The following is a 22,405-nucleotide window of genomic DNA, read 5'->3' as shown; positions in this document are numbered from 1 at the left end:
CTTTTAGAAGATACTTTCTCTGTGCCCCACAGGTTTTGAGTCAATGAATTGTTCACCACCATTTCTTCTCAATGTATCTGGCACTAGAATTATGTATGGATTTGTGAGCTGATTTGTATTTTAATATTCTTATTTTGTGTCGTTTTTTTCTTAAAAAGAAGAAAAAAAGGTGAGATTCAGTTTCATGTCCCATTTTTTTTTCTATATGTTAAATAATAATAAAGAAATGGCAGTATAATTTCAGTTTAGTGACAGAGTGTCCATCAAGACAATTTTATAGACCTTGAGATCCAGAAACATTGTTCTGTCTATAATTAGAGTGTCTGGATTATTTATGCCAGTGTTTGTTTTACACTAATAGCCCTTAGATGGTTTGCAGTGTGTGTTGTCTTATTTACCACGTGTGGAGTTATTTATTTATGCATTTATTTGTGCATGTTATTTATTTATTTGTTTGTATATTCATTTATTTATGCTGGGCAGTCAACTTTATACCATAAAATTTTATTAGATTTTCAGTATTTTAAATTGCATCATAAACTATTGGTTTTTATAAATGTATTTACTTATTTATTCTTGATACCGAACAGAGTATTGATGCGCTGAGGTTAACAGTTTGTCTTAGCATGTCAAGTTTGTGACAGTATTGCTAATTTATGTTTTCTTTGATGTAAGGCTGATCATTATTCTTTGGTGTTTTGTGCACAGTGAGAGCAGGGACAGCATAAGAGGAACCTCTGCTGCCTCCCCATTAGTCCCCTGGCAATAACATGCTCTGATGATGGTCCTACAAAGCATTTTTCAAAGGCCATCTAATGGCTTCTGCCTGCTGCTGAAATATGTCATTAATGTCTGTGGCAATTACGAGAGTTGTCAGAGCTCCGGCTTTGTGCCGCTCTGTCTACGGATGAAAGGGTTGCGGGAAGAGAGAGAGAGGTATGGAGGGAGGTAGGGCTTTTGGGGAGGAGGAAGAGAACAGTAGAGGAGGTGATGGGGAGGTATTGGGAATTGCTCTACTTGGGTATTAATTGCGCAGGGCCTCGTTTCCTCCACAGAGCAGCGATGACAGACTGTACACGCCAAAAGTGCTGCAAAAGGGAAACGTGATGTTTCACTTAGGGATATTCAGGACAACCAGTTTTCAGAATGTGGTAGTCCTGTATAAACTGGCTTCTTTCGGTTAGATGCATTTCTTGGGAGCATTTTTAATGCCTTAATATCAGTAATACCAATCCACCAAATAATCATGTTTGACAATTGTTTTTATTTTATTTTATTTTTTATCTTATTTTTAAGTAATATGCAATATTTGAGTGAGTGAGTGAGTGTGTACACTATATATATATATATATATATATATATATATATATATATATATATATATATATATATATATATATATATATATATATATATATATATCTGTTTAAATATCAGCTGCTATCTTATCCTTTTAACAGTTAAGGGTTTTCTGTGACTGACAGTGCTAGTCAAAGTATTTGCTGTTTATGGTCAGGGACTATTTTTTTTCTGGCGTAAGGAAGGTTTTTAGTGATTTTACTTAATGAAAGTTGCATTGATACATATATTATTTGGCTTTCACGTCGTGCCTAACACAGCCTTCAGCCGTGACTTATTCACGATACAGCACAGCAGTTTTAAGGTTTAATTTAAGTTTGAGTGTTACTCCTGTTAACTGTAGCTTTTGTAACTTACAATGTTGTAACTTAAAGCTTTTGTTACTTAGAGAGTTACGTAATCAGATTGCTAACTAGTAAAGTATTACTTTTTCAATTTACAACAAAATATCTAAGTTACTTTTTCAAATAAGTAACGCAAGTTGACTGACAGCTCTCCTGTCCACATGTTGAGAGAAATAAAGTGCAGAGGTGTTGTGTGCATTGTGTGAACGTCAAGGTTATTGTAGTTCTAGACTACAAACCCAATTCCAAAAAAATGTTGGGACACTGTACAAATTGTGAATAAAAACAGAATGCAATGATGTGGAAGTTTCAAATTTCAATATTTTATTCAGAATACAACATAGATGACATATCAAATGTTTAAACTGAGAAAATGTATCATTTTAAGGGAAACATAAGTTGATTTTAAATTTCATGGCATTAACACATCTCAAAAAAGTTGGGACAAGGCCATGTTTACCACTGTGTGACATCCCCTCTTCTTTTTATAACAGTCTGCAAACGTCTGGGGACTGAGGAGACAAGTTGCTCAAGTTTAGGAATAGGAATGTTGTCCCATTCTTGTCTAATACAGGCTTCTAGTTGCTCAAATGTCTTAGGTCTTCTTTGTCGCATCTTTCTCTTTACGATGCGGCAAATGTTTTCTATGGGTAAAAGATCTGGACTGCAGGCTGGCCATTTCAGTACCCGGATCCTTCTTCTACGCAGCCATGATGTTGTAATTGATGCAGTATGTGGTCTGGCATTGTCATGTTGGAAAATGCAAGGTCTTCCCTGAAAGAGACGACGTCTGGATGGGAGCATATGTGACCAGTCACGGAAAGTAGGGACACAAGTCGGTTTTGGGGCATTTTGAGTTATTCACAGATTCTGAAAGTGCAGTCTCCAAGCTTTCCAACGATGTGTGACACATGGAAATCTGATAATATTTGGAGAAGTTGTGGCCATTTGAAGGTAGGCAATCAAGAAAGCTCTATAGGGAGAAAAACGTCTCTAAAGTTGCAGTTCTCACCTGTTCTCACCTGCTGGGAGTGACAATAGGGCTCATTTACATCTCATTTAGATAAGCCATACCCCCTGTAAAGCTGCATGGACCACATACTATTAATAATAAAGGTTAATGTGCATTGTAAATGTCAGTAATTTATCTTTTTTGACTTTTATAAAAATGATTTAGAGGCTGAAATATGTGACTTTTTTTGTCAAAACTCTATTTGAACTCATGCATTGTAGATAACATGTTGCAAGACACTCCTTTAAAATCTGCCCATCATTTTTAATGTTATTATTTTAATGTTTATGTAAAGAAAAAGTACATATTGATGCTAATTTTATTTTTTATTTGCTGGTTTTCCACATAAAACTTGGTGAATTGACTTTTTGAACAGGATTCTGTGATAACCGTGATCATTTTGGTCACTTTAATCATGAAATGAAATGTTCTCACCTGAGAAGCCTGTTAAAGAAGAATAGGCAATCCAGGAAATAACTGGACTAACAGAGGCCAGAGATCGCTAACTATGGCTATTCAAAACACTTTTCAAGACAATAAATAGCTACACGATTGAGACGATGAATGCATGCATTGCCTCTGAATTTGCGTCTGAATAGCGCTCCCTCCGTGGGCGTGGCCGCATTAGCGGATAATGAGCTGAATCACGGACTTCTGACATGGCTCTCTTTTCATAAAGATTACATAAACACAGAAGGTTTGTTTTCGATTTGACTTACACATTTTAAAACTTGACATTTCAATGTTTTTTCAGACATAAGTATAATTTTTTATGATTAGTATTCACTAAGTTACAGTTCATTTTCTGAGAACTATCAGATTGGACTTCGTTCAGAGGGAGACGAGAGATCACGCATCATGTTAGTTTTCTTTATTTTACAAAAAGCACAACATTGTGTTTTTACTCTGAGTGTACACAAATAAAAGAAGACATTCTATAGTTTCAATTGATATATTACTTATGTCTCTATGACAAAAAATGACGGAGTATTTTAAGTCTGTTTTGCTGCAATGTGAAAAAAATCCTGCAAAATGCGCCGGCGCGTTACCCGACTCCAGAGAGGTAATGTCTTATTATGCCGCTTTCATCGTCGCTCAGATCGTTTTCAGAATTAGTGAGCGCTTGTTCATAAGCATCCGGCTTGTCGAAGAAGTACTTCAAAACATTTTCGGTGTAACGGCCACGGTTCTTCATTGAATTTTGATATCAGCTAGAGCCGGCCAGAGCGCTGCATAGTAAGTAGCCACGCTTCCCAGTATGGAAATACACACAGACATGACACGCCCCTACTGCGTGCTAGAATCTCCGAAAAACAAGCCGATTTCGACCTCAAAATGTACGCTTTTAAATATACCAATACTGCTATCTCAAACACGGAAAGGCTTCTTCATGATCTCAACTAACAGATTCTGCAAAAACACGAAAATCACCAATTTTGAAAAAAAATGCTTCTTTCTCATTTTGCTCAAGAGTTGTGCTGCCGACTTGTGTCCCTGGTTTCCGTGACGGGTCACATATGTTGTTCTAGAACTTGGATATACCTTTCAGCATTGATGGTGCCTTTCCAGATGTGTAAGCTGCCCATGCCACACGCACTCATGCAACCCCATAGCATCAGAGATGCAGGCTTCTGAACTGAGAGCTGAAAACAACTTGGGTTGTCCTTGTCCTCTTTAGTCCGGGTGACATGGCGTCCCAGTTTTCCTAAAAGAACTTCAAATTTTGATTCGTCTGACCACAGAACAGTTTTCCACTTTGCCACAGTCCATTTTAAATGAGCCTTGGCCCAGAGAAAACGCCTGTGCTTCTGAATCATGTTTAGATATGGCTTCTTTTTTGACCTATAGAGTTTTAGCTGGCAATGGCGAATGGCACAGTGGATTGTGTTCACTGACAATGTTTTCTGGAAGTATTCCTGAGCCCATGTTGTGATTTCCATTATAGTAGCATTCCTGTATGTGATGCAGTGCAGTCTAAGGGCCCGAAGATCACGGGCATCCAGTATGGTTTTCCAGCCTTGACCCTTACGCACAGAGATTGTTCCAGATTCTCTGAATCTTCGGATGATATTATGCACTATAGATGATGATGATAACTTCAAACTCTTTGTAATTTTTCTCTGAGAAACTCCTTTCTGATATTGCTCCACTATTTTTCACGGCAGCATTGGGGGAATTGGTGATCCTCTGACCATCTTGACTTCTGAGAGACACTGCCACTCTGAGAGGCTTTTTTTATACCCAATCATGTTGCCAATTGACCTAATAAGTTGCAAATTGGACCTCCAGCTTTTCCTTTATATGTACATTTAACTTTTCCAGCCTCTTACTGCTACCTGTCCCAACTTTTTTGGAATGTGTATCTCTCATGAAATCCAAAATGAGCCAATATGTGGCATGACATTTCAAAATGTCTCACTTTCAACATTTGATATGTTATCTATATTCTATTGTGAATAAAATATAAGTTTATGAGATTTGTAAATTATTGCATTCCTTTTTTATTCACAATTTGTACAGTGTCCCAACTTTTTTGGAATCAGGTTTGTAGATGTAGACATGCATTTACTCATCTCACTTGCAAGAAAACATTCATTATTCCTCAAAATGAATAAAAACAGTTAAATGCAATCTCAGAATTTTATGCAAACCTGTAATAATTAACTATATTAAATTACACAAACATACTTCATGTATTTAATCTCACTTTATTAACCAATGTCTTTGCTGCTGACCTTCAATGATCTAATTCAACCATACTAATAAGCAGAAATTACTTTAGATTAGATTTAGAAATAAGAGTGTTGAACTTCCTTCTCCTGTATCCTATTCTTCTTCAATCCAGAATGGCAGCACAGCGAAAGGTTTGTTTGAGCAGCGCCCTCTACTGTACAGGTGTAAATATAAATTTCCTTCAGCCTGAGGTTTATTCATTTCACTTTTGGGGCCCTATTTTAACGATCTAAACGCAAAGTGTAAAACGCATGGCGCAGGTGCACTCAGGGCGTGTCCAAATCCACTTTTGCTATTTTAACGACGGAAAAACGGTCCGTGCGCCGGGGCGCATTTTTGAAATGGGTTGTCCCTATTCTCTTAATAAGTAATGGGTGTAACGTTCAATAAACCAATCAGAGTGTCATCTCCCATTCCCTTTAAGAGCGAGATGCGCTCGCGCCATGGCAGATTGCTATTTACATGGCGTACATGCGATGAGTCAGTTAATATATATGTGTGCGTATTGGCACGATTGTTCAATTAATTAGCCAATTTCGTTCATCATTATAAGTAGTAATAGGCTGAATTGAAAATAGGTAGCCTAATTCTTATACACGCAATGACTATTCACCATTACATTTTTATATTTATGTACACAATAATATTCTTTTACACTGTAATCCGTTTGTTTTTAATATTTGGCATGTTTGTGTGATGCGCATCCCTGTGTGTAATAAGCAAAGTCAACGTTCACTGTGGACGCGCCCAGAGGCGCAGTTTCTACCAACGCGCTCTAACAAAAAAATATTGCGCCATTGACTTTAGACTTTAGACCAGGTTTGAGTTGGTCTATGGCGCAGTCTATTTTCAGCTCCTTAAAATAGCAATGCGCCGGCAATGCGCCTGATCACACCTCTTTTTTAGACCAGCACGCCCATGGGCGCACTAACTGGCACAAATGCATTTACTCATTTAAGGACGTGGCGCTGAACGGGAAAACGCAAACTAGCAAACACACTTGCGCTGCGCCTTGCGTCGCATTGCGCCGGGTGTATTATAGGGCCCTTGGTGTGAAAGGGCCTTAACATTTGCCAAACATAGTACTTTTTTGTTGTTATTAAAAAAACAAACAAGCAAGCCCAGCCCAGGTGAGAAAAAGTAACACAAAAGTAAATCTAACGCAATTAGTTACTTTTTTTTTTTTATGGAGTAACACAATATTGTAATGCATGACTTTTAAAAGTAACTTTCCCCAACACGGTGACTTATACTTTCTTCTGTGTATTCTCATTTCTATAGTCCTAACGGTTGATATCTCTGCACTGCATGATTAACCAGCAAATTTCAACAGGGAACATTTTGTACACCCCAAATCTTCCAATAGTCTTCTTGGTGAGGTGTCTTAAGTTGGGCAGAGCGCATAGCAAAAACTTTGTTTGTCCATTCTTCCATCTGTGTGGGATCTTTTCATCTGTAGATCTCTCTCTCCCGCTTACCCACATAAAGTCAACGCTTTCTGCTGATTTTGTCTTATTACACTCTGAACATGTGGAGGGCTTCTCCTGTGCCTCCCTGTGCTGCTCTGAGGACTTGATTGGCTGTCACACTTGTGTTTGCTGAACAACTCCTGTGACAAAAGACTCTTCAGCATTGCCTTGATGGAAGACATGATTGACACCTCATCAGATACGACGAGCGCTCTTGTGTTATTTCACTCTCCACTGGCTCACGGTAAATTGCTGCAGTAAATGCTGCCCGTTTTATGTATATATTTTTTCTGAAGAAATAGGTCTGGAGTTCCCTTTCTGTGCTTCTTTGAAAGTTAGCATATGTTTGTTGATAGATTTTAATAGATTTTTCTTCCTTAAAAGCTAAGGGTCAGCCAGCTGCATGCCAGAGAGTAGGTCGTCGCTTGAATGCCAGTGCGAATCAGCCAATCCCAGAGTGGCTTCCCCTTCACACCCTGAAAAAAAAAAACTGCCACATTCCTCCAGGCTGCCCCTAATGGACTGGCAATGCAAATGCAGTAGCCACGGGTGGCTGAGAAAAACGCGGAGTTGAAATAATGAAAGAAATGGAGGAAGTCTGACTGCCTGCCAATAACGTCTTCCATTGCCAGGACTGTAAGATGGCAGGTGGCACCGATTTCTCTCCCTGGGGGATTAGCCAGAGAAGAATAAAAAAGGGTAGACCTCCTCTTCTTATCTTTTTTCTCATGCCGCCTTCCCTCCACTTTGCTTTATTGGTTCCACAGATCCAGTGTAGAAGGTGTTGAAGATGAGCAGGCAGAGATCATGACTGTTATTACTGCCTCCTTCGTCTCTTATTAGCCCTGCCTTTCTCCTCGACACATCCTCACCATCAAAAGCCTGTTTGGGCTCTGGGCTGGGAAGGCGAGAACCACATGTTTAGTATCCGCTGCAATAAAGTGTCTTCTCATCACCCTCGTAATTATCTCCGAGCTGTCACATCCTATTGGCTTCTCCGGGCACGGAAAATGGGGTTTTGTGCACGCCACAAAGCCGGACGGCCTAGGCTGCCGTCGGTGGCAGCCGCGCTAAGCTCGAACAGTGCAGCAGAAAATGCCCATAGGACAACCTTCAAATCTCCCATCCACTGCATGTGAGGATTAACAGCAAATCCTGCCTGACAGAAGTGTGTTTACTCTCCCCTCGACATCCTGTCAGAAATATCAGCTCGATCCAAAGTTTTTTGGACCTGAGGAGGTGTTGCCTGAGGAAAGCACTTAAAAAAAACACACACAGGTTAAATGAAGATTTTGGAGGTGGGGTGACCCTAAAATCTGGTGGTGACTGTGGTGCCAAGGTAAAATAAAGTATGAAAGTATGACATGACTCCCCTCCATCCACTAAAAAATGTAATTTATTATATTTGCATATAAACAAACCAACCAAAAACAAATGATTGAAAATTAAATGCTTTCATATACAAAAAACAAAACAAAACATATATTATGTTTATATGTGTGTGTATGTGTGTGTGTGTATATATATATATATATATATATATATATATATATATATATATATATATATATATATATATATATATATATATATATATATATATATATATATATATATATATATATATATATATAAAATGATTTTTGGTTTTAATGTTAACTGTCCTGTGACTGTAAACAACTTTTAATAAACCAAGCAAAATGGAAATGTGATGTTTGGCTGCACTTTTTTTTGATTAAAATGTATTTTAGGGTAGTCAAAGTTAACTTTTAATAATTTAAAATAACTTTAACAGGGGGCAAATAAAGATGTATGTAATTTATGATATTTTAACAATTAGCTTTGACTTCTTTTCAGAAACAATATGCATGCAAGCTATATATTTTGGGAAACATGTTGTCTTTAATGTTTTTTTTAACATGAAAATATACTCTGTGTGTGTGTGTGTGTGTGTGTGTGTGTGTGTGTGTGTGTGTGTGTGTGTACCTATTTAGCTATATTTGGTGGACAAATTTGTACCCAGAAGTGACCAAAATCTCCAAAAACCTTCCTTTAGGGTCGTCCTCATTTGTAAAACTGGTTTAAAAAATTATGTAATTAAAGTTTTTTTTAAATGTAAAAATGCAGACTTTTTTGTGATGGGGGTAGGGTTAGTATAGTGGGATAGAATGTACAGTTTGTACAGTATAAAAACTATTACGCCAATAAAGAGTCCACGTGAACCACATATACCAGTGTGTGTGTGTGTGTGTGTGTGTGTGTGTGTGTGTGTGTAATGCCTAATGTGATGAACTTTAAAAGTTTTTTTTTTTTTTTTTTTTTTTTTTTTTTGGTTCAGCGAATATATTTGCTCATGGATACAAGTCTGTGTACTGGATAAAACAAAAACTGGACTGGAACATATAGACAAGTTGCCGAACGCAGTTCCGGATGATTGTGGCTCACTTTAATCCCTACACACACATCCTGACATATGTATATATAGACTCCCCACCCGGTATAATTAGGTGCATGTGGACTTTGTCTTTTGAGGGATGATTCGAATCGGATCGACCAGCCTCATATGCGGTCCCATTTGGAGCACAAAAGACTGTCTTTTGTTAGGGTGAGAGGGTTAAGAGAGCTCATTTCACGGCAGTTTATTTGCTCTGGTCCCAACGGGACGTCCCTCCAAGAGTACTATCAACTCCACCAGCTGGTGTTGGGACGGGACGGCACAAAGACCCCCGTAAAACTGACGTCCCATTTAAACAGCATTTAAGACAAATGAGATGACCAGGAGGGAACATAGTGTGTTGTGTGTGTGTGGTATTTTTTTTTTTTTTTTTTTTTTTTTGTGCTGGTAGCAATGATGCAGGCAACTTATCAAAATGAAGCTCTTTTATGTTGTCCATTCTTAATGCTAATTCACAGCAAATTAATATGCTAATTCATAATAGTGTTTTTGCTTCTAGGTTTTCTTACAATGCCTGTTTGGTTAACACTTACAAGCTTACAAGCTATTCACTAGCAGAAAAAATATTCTTGGACATACTATATTAATTCCATTATTATTATTATTATTTTTTTTAATTTGGTAATCATACTTTGCCATTGAATATATAAAATTACCATGGTACTACCATGTCATCGGTTTTGTTTTTTTTCTCTCTTTTTTTTGTTTTTGTTTTTTTAAGATATGATTATTCAGTGGTATTTTACCACTGAATAACATACCTTGGTGGTTTGAAACATTGCAAATTAGCTTATTGTGTACTGTAAATACTTAAGAATTATATGTAATAATAATAATAATAATAATAATAATAATGTTTATTGATTACTGTTCAAAAGTTTGGGGTCGGTCGGCGCTGATAGCCTAGTGGTTAGTGTGCTGACATATGGCGCAAATGCATTCAGGGTGACCTGAGTTCAATTCCCGTCGCAAGGTCCTTTGCCGGTCCTGCCCCCCTCTCTCTGCCCAATGCTTTCCTGTCTGCTCTCTACACTGCAAAAAATGCTGTTCTTAGAATTTTTGTGGGGTAAGCAAAATAATCTTAGTCCAAACTGAAAACAAGATTATATATCTTATTCTTGGTTTGAAATAAGATTATTTTGCTTACCCCATTTGCCGATTATTTTGCTTGTTTTAAGGAAAAACGTGCTTAATTTTGACTTATTTTTCCTGAAAACAAGAAAATAATTTGTAGTTGTCAAGAAAATGCTTCTTGATTTAAGAACTTTAAGATATTTTGACTAGAAACAAGACAAAAATTCTAAGTAAGAACAGCATTTTTTGCAGTGTACTGTCCTCTCCAAATAAAGGCACAAAAAGCCTTTATATATATATATATATATATATAAGTTTGGGGTTGGTAAGTTATTCTATAAGGCTATATTCATTTGATATAACAGTAATATTTTATGTTGTGCGTAATCTTTTTTTAAATTTTTAAAATGGAATTCATTCCTGTGATGGTAATGCTGAATTTTTACCAGCCATTACTCGTCTTTAGTGTAGAAATGAGAAATTATAGTATGAATACAATTTCAGAAATTATTGTAATATGATGCTCAAGAAACATTTCTTATCAATGTTAAAAAGAGTTGCTGATTAATATATATATTTGTGGAAAAGGTGATACTTTTTTTAAAGATTCTTTGATTAATAGTAAGATCAAAAGAACAGGATTTATTTGAAATGGGAAACTTTTGTAACATTATAAATGTCTTTACTGTCACTTTTGATCGGTTTAATGCACCCTTGCTGAAAGTATGTATTTCTTTAAAAAAAAACAAAAACAAAAGCGAACTTTTGAACATTAGCTCATAAATGAGAATTATGAGAGCTTTATTTAAATAATTTTAAATAGCTCTAAGAATTTAAACATTTGTTTGAATGTTTCTTTCTTCAGGTTCACAGACGGTCGGCGGAGAGGCTCCGTGACTTGTGTTGTATGAACAGAGGCACCTTCATTAAAGTAGGGCAGCACCTGGGAGCCCTGGACTACCTCCTGCCTGAGGAGTACACCAGCACACTGAAGGTCCTGCACAGCAGAGCGCCTCAGAGCAGTATGGAGGAGATCTGCCAGGTCGTACGAGAAGACCTGGGAAAAGAGGTTTGTTATTCTATGTGCCTGAGAAAGTATATGCATCAAATGGGCAATGTAAAGAAGTAAAAAAAAATATATATATATATGTATATATATATATATATATATATAGTACTGCTGTATAAATATATATAATATTATTGGCTCAAATATTTCATCACACACACACGTGCACACACATATGACCTTGGTTACATCAGCAAAAAATGTCCAAAATGTATTTTATGTATGTATTTATTTATTTGATGTCTATAAAAACATTTTAAGTAATGGAAAAAAGTAATGGAAAATGTTGTTTCATGTTGTCTTTAATGATGAAAATTGCATACACTCAGTCATTATTGCAGGTTGCTATTTGTGATGGACAGGAGCTGTTATTCAGTAATTGTCTAGGTCATTTTGGGTTGGCAGGGTTAATGTCACGTGAGAGAAGCTGAGGTCTCCCTCGTCCTCTCCTGTCAGCACTTTTGTGCCTTTTGTCAGAGCAGTCTTCCTGAAAGCGCTCCGTCTCAGGAATGTTTTGACAGGCATTTATATTTTGGTGGAGATAATTGTTCCGCTCTGAAGATGACCTGTTCAAATCATTTGTCAGCTCCGGTTCCAATGTTTTGTGTTCATATCCGGCTGTTTTCTCACATTACACAGGAACAAGGCCATTCAAATGATGCGGTTTGTTGAGGAGAGGCGTTTTGTTACTTTGTGAAGCGATCAAACGTATGATTTTCACCTGAAGGATGATAAAATACAGGTGAAAAATCTTACATTAAAGGTGCCCTAGAGCCAGTTTTTACAAGATGTAATATAAGTCTAAGGTGTCCCCTGAATGTGTCTGTGAAGTTTCAGCTCAAAATACCCCATAGATTTTTTTTTTTTTAATTTTTTTAACTGCCTATTTTGGGGCATCATTAACTATGCACCGATTCAGGCTGCGGCCCCTTTAAATCACGCGCTCCCCGCCCCTGGAGCTCTCGACTATAAAACAGTGCATTTACAAAGTTCACACAGCTAATATAACCCTCAAATGGATCTTTACAAGATGTTCATCATGCATGCTGCATGCATGCGTCGGATCATGTGAGTATAGTATTTATTTGGATGTTTACATTTTGATTCTGAATGAGTTTGAGGCTATGCTCCGTGGCTAACGGGCTAAAGCTAACATTACACACTGTTGGAGAGATTTATAAAGAATGAAGTTTTGTTTATGCATTATACAGACTGCAAGTGTTTAAAAATGAAAATAGCGACGGCTCTTGTCTCCGTGAATACAGTAAGAAACAATGGTAACTTTAACCACATTTAACAGTACATTAGCAACATGCTAACGAAACATTTAGAAAGACAATTTACAAATATCACTAAAAATATCATGATATCATGGATCATGTCAGTTATTATTGCTCCATCTGCTATTTTTCGCTATTGTTCTTGCTTGCTTACCTAGTCTGATGATTCAGCTGTGCACATCCAGATGTCCTGCCCTTGTGTAATGCCTTTAACATGAGCTGGCATATGCAAATATTGGGGGCGTACATATTAATGATCCCGACTGTTACATAACAGTCGGTGTTATGTTGAGATTCGCCTGTTCTTTGGAGGTCTTTTAAACAAATGAGATTTACACAAGAAGGAGGAAACAATGGTGTTTGAGACTCACTGTATGTCATTTCCATGTACTGAACTCTTGTTATTCAACTATGCCAAGATAAATTCAATTTTTGATTGACCTTTAAAGGAGGTACCCAAGCCATATAGAAGAGGTTTGAATATAATAGACTCCTATTGACCATTAAGCAACAAACTAGCAACGACGGTTGTGAGATTTCTTCAGGAAATGTAAAAAATCAAATCTTTTCAATGCATTCTCACACTGTGGCGATTGCAAATCCAGTTGCTGTTCAGTATTTCCGTTGGTCAAGGTCATATAACTTTCCAGTTTTGGTCAAATGACCTTGAACGAGAAGGACAATTCGAACCTGTAATCAGTCAGCCGGATTCTGAGCAGGTAACCGTTAAAGTGCGGCCCTCCCTCGTCTGACCTTGAGAGGGCTATGCTTGTTCCTGACGCTTCTGGGGTGATGACTGCATCTTTACAGTTTTATTATTGTAATTATTAGCTCTAATAGATCAGTCTGACTTCTTGCTTCACTGCCTTCCCGCCTCCCATTTCTCTCTCTCTTTCTCTCTCACAAGCCCCATCCCTCCCTGCTGTATGACAACCGCACTGGCTGCAACATTACGTAATTCCAGCCAGGTCGCGACTGGCTTGTGGAGGTTTAGGCTGTGTGTGTGTGTGTGTGTGTTGCGAAATAAAAAGCATTTGAGACACCACTGCTGTGTGTGTCGAGAACTGGAGATGGACCCGTCACGGCTCGTTGGGCTTAGCGCAGCGGGAGAATAATCCGTCTGCTTCTGTTTCACAATAAAAGTCCCCCCCAATTCTCCGGCTTCCTCCTTTTGTCTCTCGATCACTCCATTATCTTCTCTGTGTGCGAGTGTGTGGATATGTAGATTAGGTGAGGCTTGCTCTTCTAATGTTGTGTAAGAATAATGCATCTTTATATGCTTTTTAATGAACATCATACATCTGGCTTTAGCAGGAATGTTTGCTTGAGTGTGCTATGAGTGAGAAAATAATAATCGACAGTACAAAATGAAACCAGAAATGCTGTGAAATATAAGAAATTAATAAATGCCTATTAGTAGCAAGTTTCCATCTACATTTTTTCATGTGAATTTTGTGGTTTTGTTTCACTGAGATGCAAGGGCAATTTGGAAAATGTTAATTTGTTCACTTGAGAAGATCCTATTTTTTTATTTTTTATTATTGTCCGTTTGTAATTGAAAATGGTGTCTCATAAATAGCTCCTTAGTCACATGACTTTCTTGATCTAAAGGTGCATTCACGCCATATCGTAATTACTGTAACTACGAGATTCTGGCTCATAAAAAGCATTTATGTCCGCGTAGAGCTTGTAATTACAGTTTGTAAGATTCATTTAGGTGCTGATAGTGGTGCCATAGAACCACATAATTCCCAGTCTGAGGATATGAACAGCATTGAATATAACGTCATGTGTTGCCATCTCAAGATTACGGTAATTACGTGGTGGCGTGAATGCAGCATAAGTATAGGTGGGTTTGACTTGAAGCGGCACTGCGTTGACCGTTCGGTCTATGACATCAAAGTACCACGAGAGCGATTAGAGAGCAGAAGGCTCTGTGATTCCGAATCACTGTCATGGTGTCAAATACCGATTGGTCTGCGCAGCGCTGTTTCAAGTCAAACCCACCTATACTTAGATTAAGAAAGTCATGTGACTTGGCTTTAACTTATACGACACCATTTTCAACTAAAAACTGACAACTTTTTATGCGTTTTGGCCATTCATTTACACAACAGCAGCATTTTGGGGGCCTGAAAACACAACATTTGGAAACAGGTTTCAAAGTGCATGTTTTTAAAAAAGATTCTGTTATTGTCTCCATGTAAATTACAACAACATGAATCTGTGAAAACGGTGACGTGACGTGTATTATGGTTTCAGTCTATAGGCGCATAGTTTCTTTACAAAATGACATCGCCAACTACTGGCCTGGAATGAATAATGTAGAGTTTTTAATCATTTTCTCGGATCTGTGTGAACGGGGATCGTTTTGACAAAGTTGTTGTCTGTATGAGGAAAAACACAAAGGAAAAGCTTTTCTGTTTTTAGCACATCGTTGTCATGTAAATGTACACTAAATTTGCCAAAATGATTGGCTACTACCTACAAGGAATCTACCACCATCTAATTTGTTACATTTTACTGTTCAGTGGCTTCCCCGGTGACTACAATTTTCTATTTTTTTTCTTCTTTTTTTACACCAGTTTCTCCAGAAGTGATGAAAAAAAAAACTTTTATTTTATTATTTTTTTTATATTAAAGGCACAATCATAGACTGTAAAAAAAAAATATGGACGTAGTGTCCGTGACGTCACCCATAGAGTTCTGAACAGCAAATGAGGCCGCTGCCATCTTAGCTGCGCGTCACCGCACGTCACTCCCAGATAACTGAAAATGGGCAAAGAGGCGGGACGTAGTTAGAGCCCATGCGACTTGTTGCTGAAACCACGCCCGCCTAGCATATCTATCTTAGATACTATCTAATATATTAATAAAGATAACAATACCATTAGAAAGTACTGAAGGTTTACTGTCAATCTACGGCGTTTTTTAAGATAACGTTATAGATGCTCTAACACCAATAGGCTAATTAATTTGTGTGGGGTGTGCAAATAACACAAAAAAATCAACTGGGACTTCATACCTTTAATGAAATAGAGATCACGAGATGACTCCAATCCATTGCACTTGGGTAAAATGTCCATTTCAAAACATAAAAAAACTACTTTTTGTTCATGAAGGCGTTAAATCCATGAAATCTTTATATATTATCCATCGTTTGCATTACATATCTCAAGAAAGGATGCAATCTGAGCATCGTTTATAATGTAAAACTCTATACATACATATAGGTACCAGATATCTGTATAACTCACAAATGTTCTCTCAAACTAATGAGCACGTGTCCATCCTGTTGTATATCCTCCTGGTATTGTCATTGTAGTAAATCTCAGGAACAAAACTTTTAGCCAATGCCACGACGATCCAACAACGTGTGTTCCGCTAAGAGCACATGTACACAGATTGACATCTGTCTCGAGTATGCAGCAAGCCATATATTGTATAAAATATTCCAGAAAAAAGGCACAAATACAGCTGAGATGCCAAATTCAGTGGCTGAAATTAGCTGCTGAGGTGACATGACGGCTCACAGACAGCAGCGCCAATCCACCTGTCACTCAAGTGACCACGCCCTTAATTATGCAGAACTTTAAGGCTTAATATAATTTAAACAGATGAGTTATAAAAAAATTCACCCCCCCTCAGAGTTGTCATGAAGGGCAAAATTAGCAGTATAGACCAAAACACAATTTGAACCAGAGTGTAAACATGTTTTTTTCTGCTGTAAACTTGGCTGTTTTAACATTATGGTCAATGAGATTCTGCTCCCTTTTGCAGCCTGTCCCTAGTGGCCAGTCGATGAATCGCAGTTTAAGTTACTTCCGTATTGGCTTCACGAGAAACTGGGGGAGGTTGCCGCTTGGGCACAATATGTAATTTTCGTCACTAGAGGTCCGCTTATTTAAAACATAACTTGTGTAGCTTGATGATGCTGTGAATGAGTATGGAATCATGGGAGTTGTCATCTTCAGCTCCACTGATGGAAAGCAATCCGACGGACTCGGGCAGAACTCAAGTTCATTGGTGAGCTAACGTATTAAAGTTTTATTAAAGTTACTGTGGTATGAAGCAAGAGACTTGTTGGATGTTGCAGTAATCTAGATCGATATTAGAATGTCATAAAACTGGATGACTTGTGTTGCTAAATGTCATGCATTTAATTTTAAAATTAAGGCATGATGGAAAAGCCTCTTTGATTATGCTATGTTAGCCACTTGACAAAATCTCTGAGGCATGGTAAAAACATGGTACTTGTGGTAAATCAAGAAAAGAAGCGATTCAAACAATAAGACTAATTGTGTTGAGCTATATAACAATGATTCATTTTCTGTTGATAAATGCATCCAAACAGTTGCTCACCTGTCTAATAAAACACATAATATATGTCTTTGGTGTTTCCATGGTTTCTACAAAAGTAAGGGTTTGTGCCAAATGGCACCCTAAACACTTGTGGTCTTCTTATGAGTCCGGACTTTCGTGACGTAACGGCGCTTTGACTGTCGGGACGAAGTCTGCTGAGGTGCTCGCTTCAGTGCGGGCTCGGCAAAAGTGCGCATCGAGGGCACATTGACCGTAAAGGTGGCGCTTGCAAGCACCCTTCTGAAACCTAAAATGACAAATGGGACACCCTACGGTCTCATAGACTTAAAGGATTAGTTCACTTTCAAATAAAATTTTCCTGATAATTTACTCAACCCCATGTCATCCAAGATGTTCATGTCTTTCTTTCTTCAGTCGAAAAGAAATTAAGGTTTTTGATGAAAACATTCCAGGATAGTGGACTTTGATGGCCTCTAAACGGTTGAAGGTCAAAATTACAGTTTCAGTGCAGCTTACGCTATATGTCCTACGCCTTCCCTATTCAACTTATGGAACGAACGCGGCACCAGTTTCTTTTTTTTTTTTCCGTAAGTAGAATAGGGACGGCGTAGGACATACAGCATAAGCTTTTTGAAGAATACGGAAAGCAGAAGCACATACAAGGCGATCATTCGTGTTTATAAAGCATATACATTTGTATTTTTTTGAAAATGACCGATCGTTTCACTAGATAAGACCCTTATTCCTCATCTGGTATCATTTAAAGCCCTTTGAAGCTGCACTGAAACTATAATTTTGACCTTCAACCGTTTGGTGCCATTGAAGTCCACTATAAGGAGAATAATCCTGGAATGTTTTCATCAAAAACCTTAATTTCTTTTCGACTGAAGAAAGACAGACATGAACATCTTGGATGACATAGGGGTGAGTAAATTATCAGGAAAATTGTATTTGAAAGTGGACTAATCCTTTAACGAACATTGTAAGTCCACAAGACTGAAAGTGCATATGAAGTGTGCCATTTGGGACAGGGCCTGAAACTGGAAATCGAGGGTAACATGGATATGACATCCAAGACAGGCGACGAAATGACACGGTCCGTGTCCTGGTTAAAACTGCTGATTTCTCTGGATTTAAACATTGTTGGAAATGATTGGGATAATGTAAGTACACAAGTCAACAAAATATATAACATTGTTCTAATGGTTTATGGATATTTCAATGTAAAAATCTTACATATTGTGCCTTTAATATTATTAAACCTACAGTAGCTAAGTATTTTTCTATATAGTTTGTGCATATTTAATATGATTTTAATTCAATAGCATTAATGTATTAAAATATTTTATAATAATTTTATAAACAGATTTTATATTACTTATTACATTTGTTCCCTGAAAGCAATGTAAACATCAAATTTAAAATATATAATTTATGAATGTATACAAGTTTACCAAATCCAGAAAGAGGGACTTTGCCTCCTCATTCCACTCCATCAAGTCTACTGCACGCCACTGGGCCATAGTATCCGATGTGCTGTGCCGTGACTGGTTGGCATTACACGTCAGAGTATCTGCCAGAGCTTTTAGCGAGAGTCTTCTGCACCGTGAGGTAAACTACAGCATCCCAGAATTCCCCCACCTTCCCTCATATTTATTTATGAGGCCTGGCATGGTCTCACACAAAATCAAAAAGCTGTTACGGGCGGCTCTGGATCCATTTAGATAAGGAATTATTGATATCACAAAGGTGCGGGGAGGAAGAAAGACACTGGTTTTGGTTTCCTCTCAGCTTGCCTTCGCTCTATCTCTTTAATTCACTCTTCTTTAAGCCCGTGAGCAACTGAAATGTTATTCCATGAGATTCTTTCCAGTTAATAGAGCCAGGCCTCTGCTTTATGCACTTTTGGCTTAGTAGAAAGCCACTGAGCCACTTTTTTGTATATAAATTTACATATACAGTACACAGATTTTAGAAAATGCGTGATATTTTTTAATAAAAAAAAAAAAAAAAAAGTTTATTACAATTACCTATTTAGATTTTAAATTAATCTATTATTAAAAGTGTATAAAATTATATTCCCTGTCCTGTGTTTGTCTAACCATGTTAATGTGTAATACCTCTCTGCACACAACAAAAGAACAGCTATTATCCTTTTGCATTGCATGGCTTCTAGAACCCTGGAGGAACATTGTGTGCTGGCGAATAGCATTAACCTCCAGCACATTGTAAGGGAGGGTTGGGTAGAGGGACTGAAAAAAAGGACAAGGCACTTAGTAGTTCAATTATGCAAATATTTATCAAAAGTAATTATCATGTTCGGGTGAAAAATTGAGCTAATTACTCAACACCACCTAGTTTTGAGCCCATGGTGGGGGCAAAGAACGCACACATGACAATTTGAGCAGGACTCTGAACCATGAGCCTAAGGGGCTGTTTGTTAACAAATACTGAGATGGTTATGAACATTAATAATAATCGTAGGTATTTAAATTTTAAGAAAATGTAAATGATGCCGAACTCTCTGCCTTGATGCTAGAGTGTATAGAGTGTATTGCAGTATTTATTATAAATGATTTATCTGTGCACATCATTTTTTTTATTCATGTGTTCTCACAGTCTTTAATCTCTTCTCTGATGACGTTCAACGCCGTGAGGGTGGGGCAACCTGTCACTCATATGACATCACAGCAATAGCAAACCACAAAGTCCCGCCCTACATTTTTTTCTTATTCAAAAAGCCCTTTCACTCGGATATACATCACAATATGGAAGTAAGAAAGTATTGCGACTTCAGTATCAGTGATTATTAATAGTGATTCTTATCTTTGCAAATGACATTAATTAATATTACCATTTTAATGATTTATCATCCTTATCTTATTTCAATGTGTAAAATAGGGACTGGCGGATTTCCTTGATGGATGGTTAGGTCTAAAAGATGCAAAAAGTGCTTCCATATGCTGGTTAACCCAAGAAAGGCCCTGCCACTCATTAACCAAAATAGACTCAATTAACCTTTTGTGAGACAGTGGAGCTGTACAAGAGATGTTAGACACATTTGTTATCTACCACACCACCCCAGTTCTCTACTTTGGCAAAGACTGACGAATCGATCTGAGGTTTCAACTAGTTTTCTTTCATTTGCTAGAGACATGCTCTTTAAGCTGTCATTGATATAAAAACACCTCACCTTCATAAATATCCTCTTGCCTGCACAGGTTCATGTTGAATCCTGAGATAGGATCTCTCTGTAAGACCCTTCCACAATATTTAGTGTCACTGTTTGGTCACATCATCACTTTTTTCTGCACCGGAGCATGCAATATAATCTCTAATCGACACGTAGCTTCTTGTCAAATCCCTCCTCAGTTGAGCAATCGTGCCATCTGAGCTACGAGATGAAGTTCTTAACCGCTCTGTCAGCCTGGTATAAATAGATCCCATCTCTGCTCTCCCATTTCTTTTCCTCCTCACCTAATATTCTTTTGCAAACTTCCTGAACCATTAGCTCAGCTATGCCCTTGAGGAGGACAGGGTTTTGTTTAAAAGTAGTTTTCCCCCTATTATATTTAAGCAAACTGTCACTTTTTAAGTTGTTCGTTTATATTTATAATATTAAAATTATCTTTATAATATTATATGTTAGGGGTGTAGCGGTACATGCAGGGCTTGAAACTAACTTTTTGCCACTTTTGGCTGGTGACAGGATGTTATGACACCAATATTTTAGATAATAGTGAAAATTCACAATCCTATATTCCAATTTCGATACTACAGCTAAAAATGCTAGCTTAATTAATATAATTCTAACATTTTTAAAGACAAGTCAGTAATAAAATAACAAATTATCAAATTACAAGCAATAGCACAAATAAATACAATGCAGCAAAGATACAAATTAAACAGTGCTTTTACTTAAACAGTGCTTTTCATGCAGTTTTCAGGTACAGAAATGTATAAAGTAGGCTATTCAAATAAATAACACTGCATACTCTTCATATCCTTTTTAAAGTTCAGGAGCAGTGAGTGATTTGTTCCCTTTGTTGTTGAGTTAATATTAAAAATGCAAACAGCTGTGGGATTATTAGGATGCTGTGTCTTTAAGACCGAATACATGTTGTCGCACATCATTGCATTGTTAGAATTCATAAAAATGTTACCGGCCATCTGGCGACTGACACATTTTCTAGCACTCATTGAAGTATATGCGCGAGACATCACTGCCGTTGTCAGAGCGCGATCAGACCTCACGAGTCGAGTGATGAACACAGTTGGACATAGTGGTGTATTAGAGGTAAAAAATGATATAAATACTGTTCGGTTTCTCGCACAAACCGATCGTTTCGTGTCTTAAGACATCAATGGGTCGTCACGAGCCGCAGGGTTTAATTTGGATTTGTCTGTCGTGTTTTATTTACTCTTATAATCCAAGTTCCCGCTGACTTGCATTATACCACTGACAGACGGCAGCGGTTGGAGTTAAAAATCATAATTTGTGTTCTACTGAAGAAACAAAGTCATCTACATCTTGGATGCGCTGGGGGTAAGCAGATAAACATCAAATTTTCATTTTTGGACTATCCCTTTAAGACCGAATACACACACAGAGCATGCATTTTCTTTCTCAACTGAAGATATAACCGACTATGTTTACTAGTTTACTCACCAGGATGGGCATTTTTAAAAAAATAATGTTGTCTCACATCATTGCATTGTTAGAATTCATAAAAATGTTACCGGCTATCTGGCGACTGACACATTTTCATGTACTCTCCAACACCGATTTGTACTCACATTTTTTCATTTTAGGCCCTGGGTACACGTATTCGTCCCGAACAGTCATTTTACAGGGTTCACCGTTTGGTGCATACAGTCAGATGACTAATACAGTCAGTCACAGGTAATCCACACTCCTATCCAGAAGGGGGCTCGCGCGGTAATGCAACACTGTTTGCTAATCACCACAATAGGAAAAAAAGGGCAGAAGATGAACAGATGATCTATGCATAGATATGTTTATGTGTAATTTCTTAGCCAGTGTTTAAAACACAGTAAGACATCACTAAAACAACTTGCGAATAATATCTTGCGTAGCATTACATTTACCTCAGGAAAGTCAGTTAATGTCCGCAACATGTTAGTTCACTAAAGAAATTAACTCTAGAGGGGAGAATTCCACTAAATATATGCACTATATTAGCTTATATATTCATTATATTTACTTTAGCTGTTAGTAATTTGTTTAAATTTGTCATGAAAACTTATTGTATTTCAAAAAATGAAA

General features: G+C 37.4%; 1 protein-coding gene and 1 long non-coding RNA gene across 6 annotated transcripts in view; one reads left to right on the top strand and one right to left on the bottom strand.

Annotated features, from left to right (window-relative positions):
- The window catches only part of adck1 (aarF domain containing kinase 1), a 189,502-nt gene that overhangs the window by 53,441 nt on the left and 113,656 nt on the right, over positions 1–22,405 (top strand). For all 5 annotated transcript variants that reach the window (XR_007184902.1, XM_048190781.1, XM_048190782.1 and 2 more), the window contains one exon: positions 11,312–11,515. Coding sequence is in view for 4 of the 5 variants with exons in the window: in XM_048190781.1 (XP_048046738.1) it covers positions 11,312–11,515 (204 nt within the window). In the remaining variant the exon portion in view is untranslated. The remainder of the gene's footprint in view (positions 1–11,311; positions 11,516–22,405) is intronic.
- Positions 11,210–20,698, bottom strand: LOC125268517. Its single transcript, XR_007184903.1, has 2 exons — positions 20,312–20,698; positions 11,210–11,503 (listed from the first exon to the last, which is right to left on the bottom strand). It is a non-coding gene; the product is annotated as an uncharacterized LOC125268517 (long non-coding RNA).

Source organism: Megalobrama amblycephala, linkage group LG5, assembly GCF_018812025.1.
Source record: "Megalobrama amblycephala isolate DHTTF-2021 linkage group LG5, ASM1881202v1, whole genome shotgun sequence".
In the NCBI taxonomy this organism is placed as follows: Eukaryota; Metazoa; Chordata; class Actinopteri; order Cypriniformes; family Xenocyprididae; genus Megalobrama; species Megalobrama amblycephala.
This window is presented reverse-complemented; position numbering and strand designations above follow the sequence as displayed.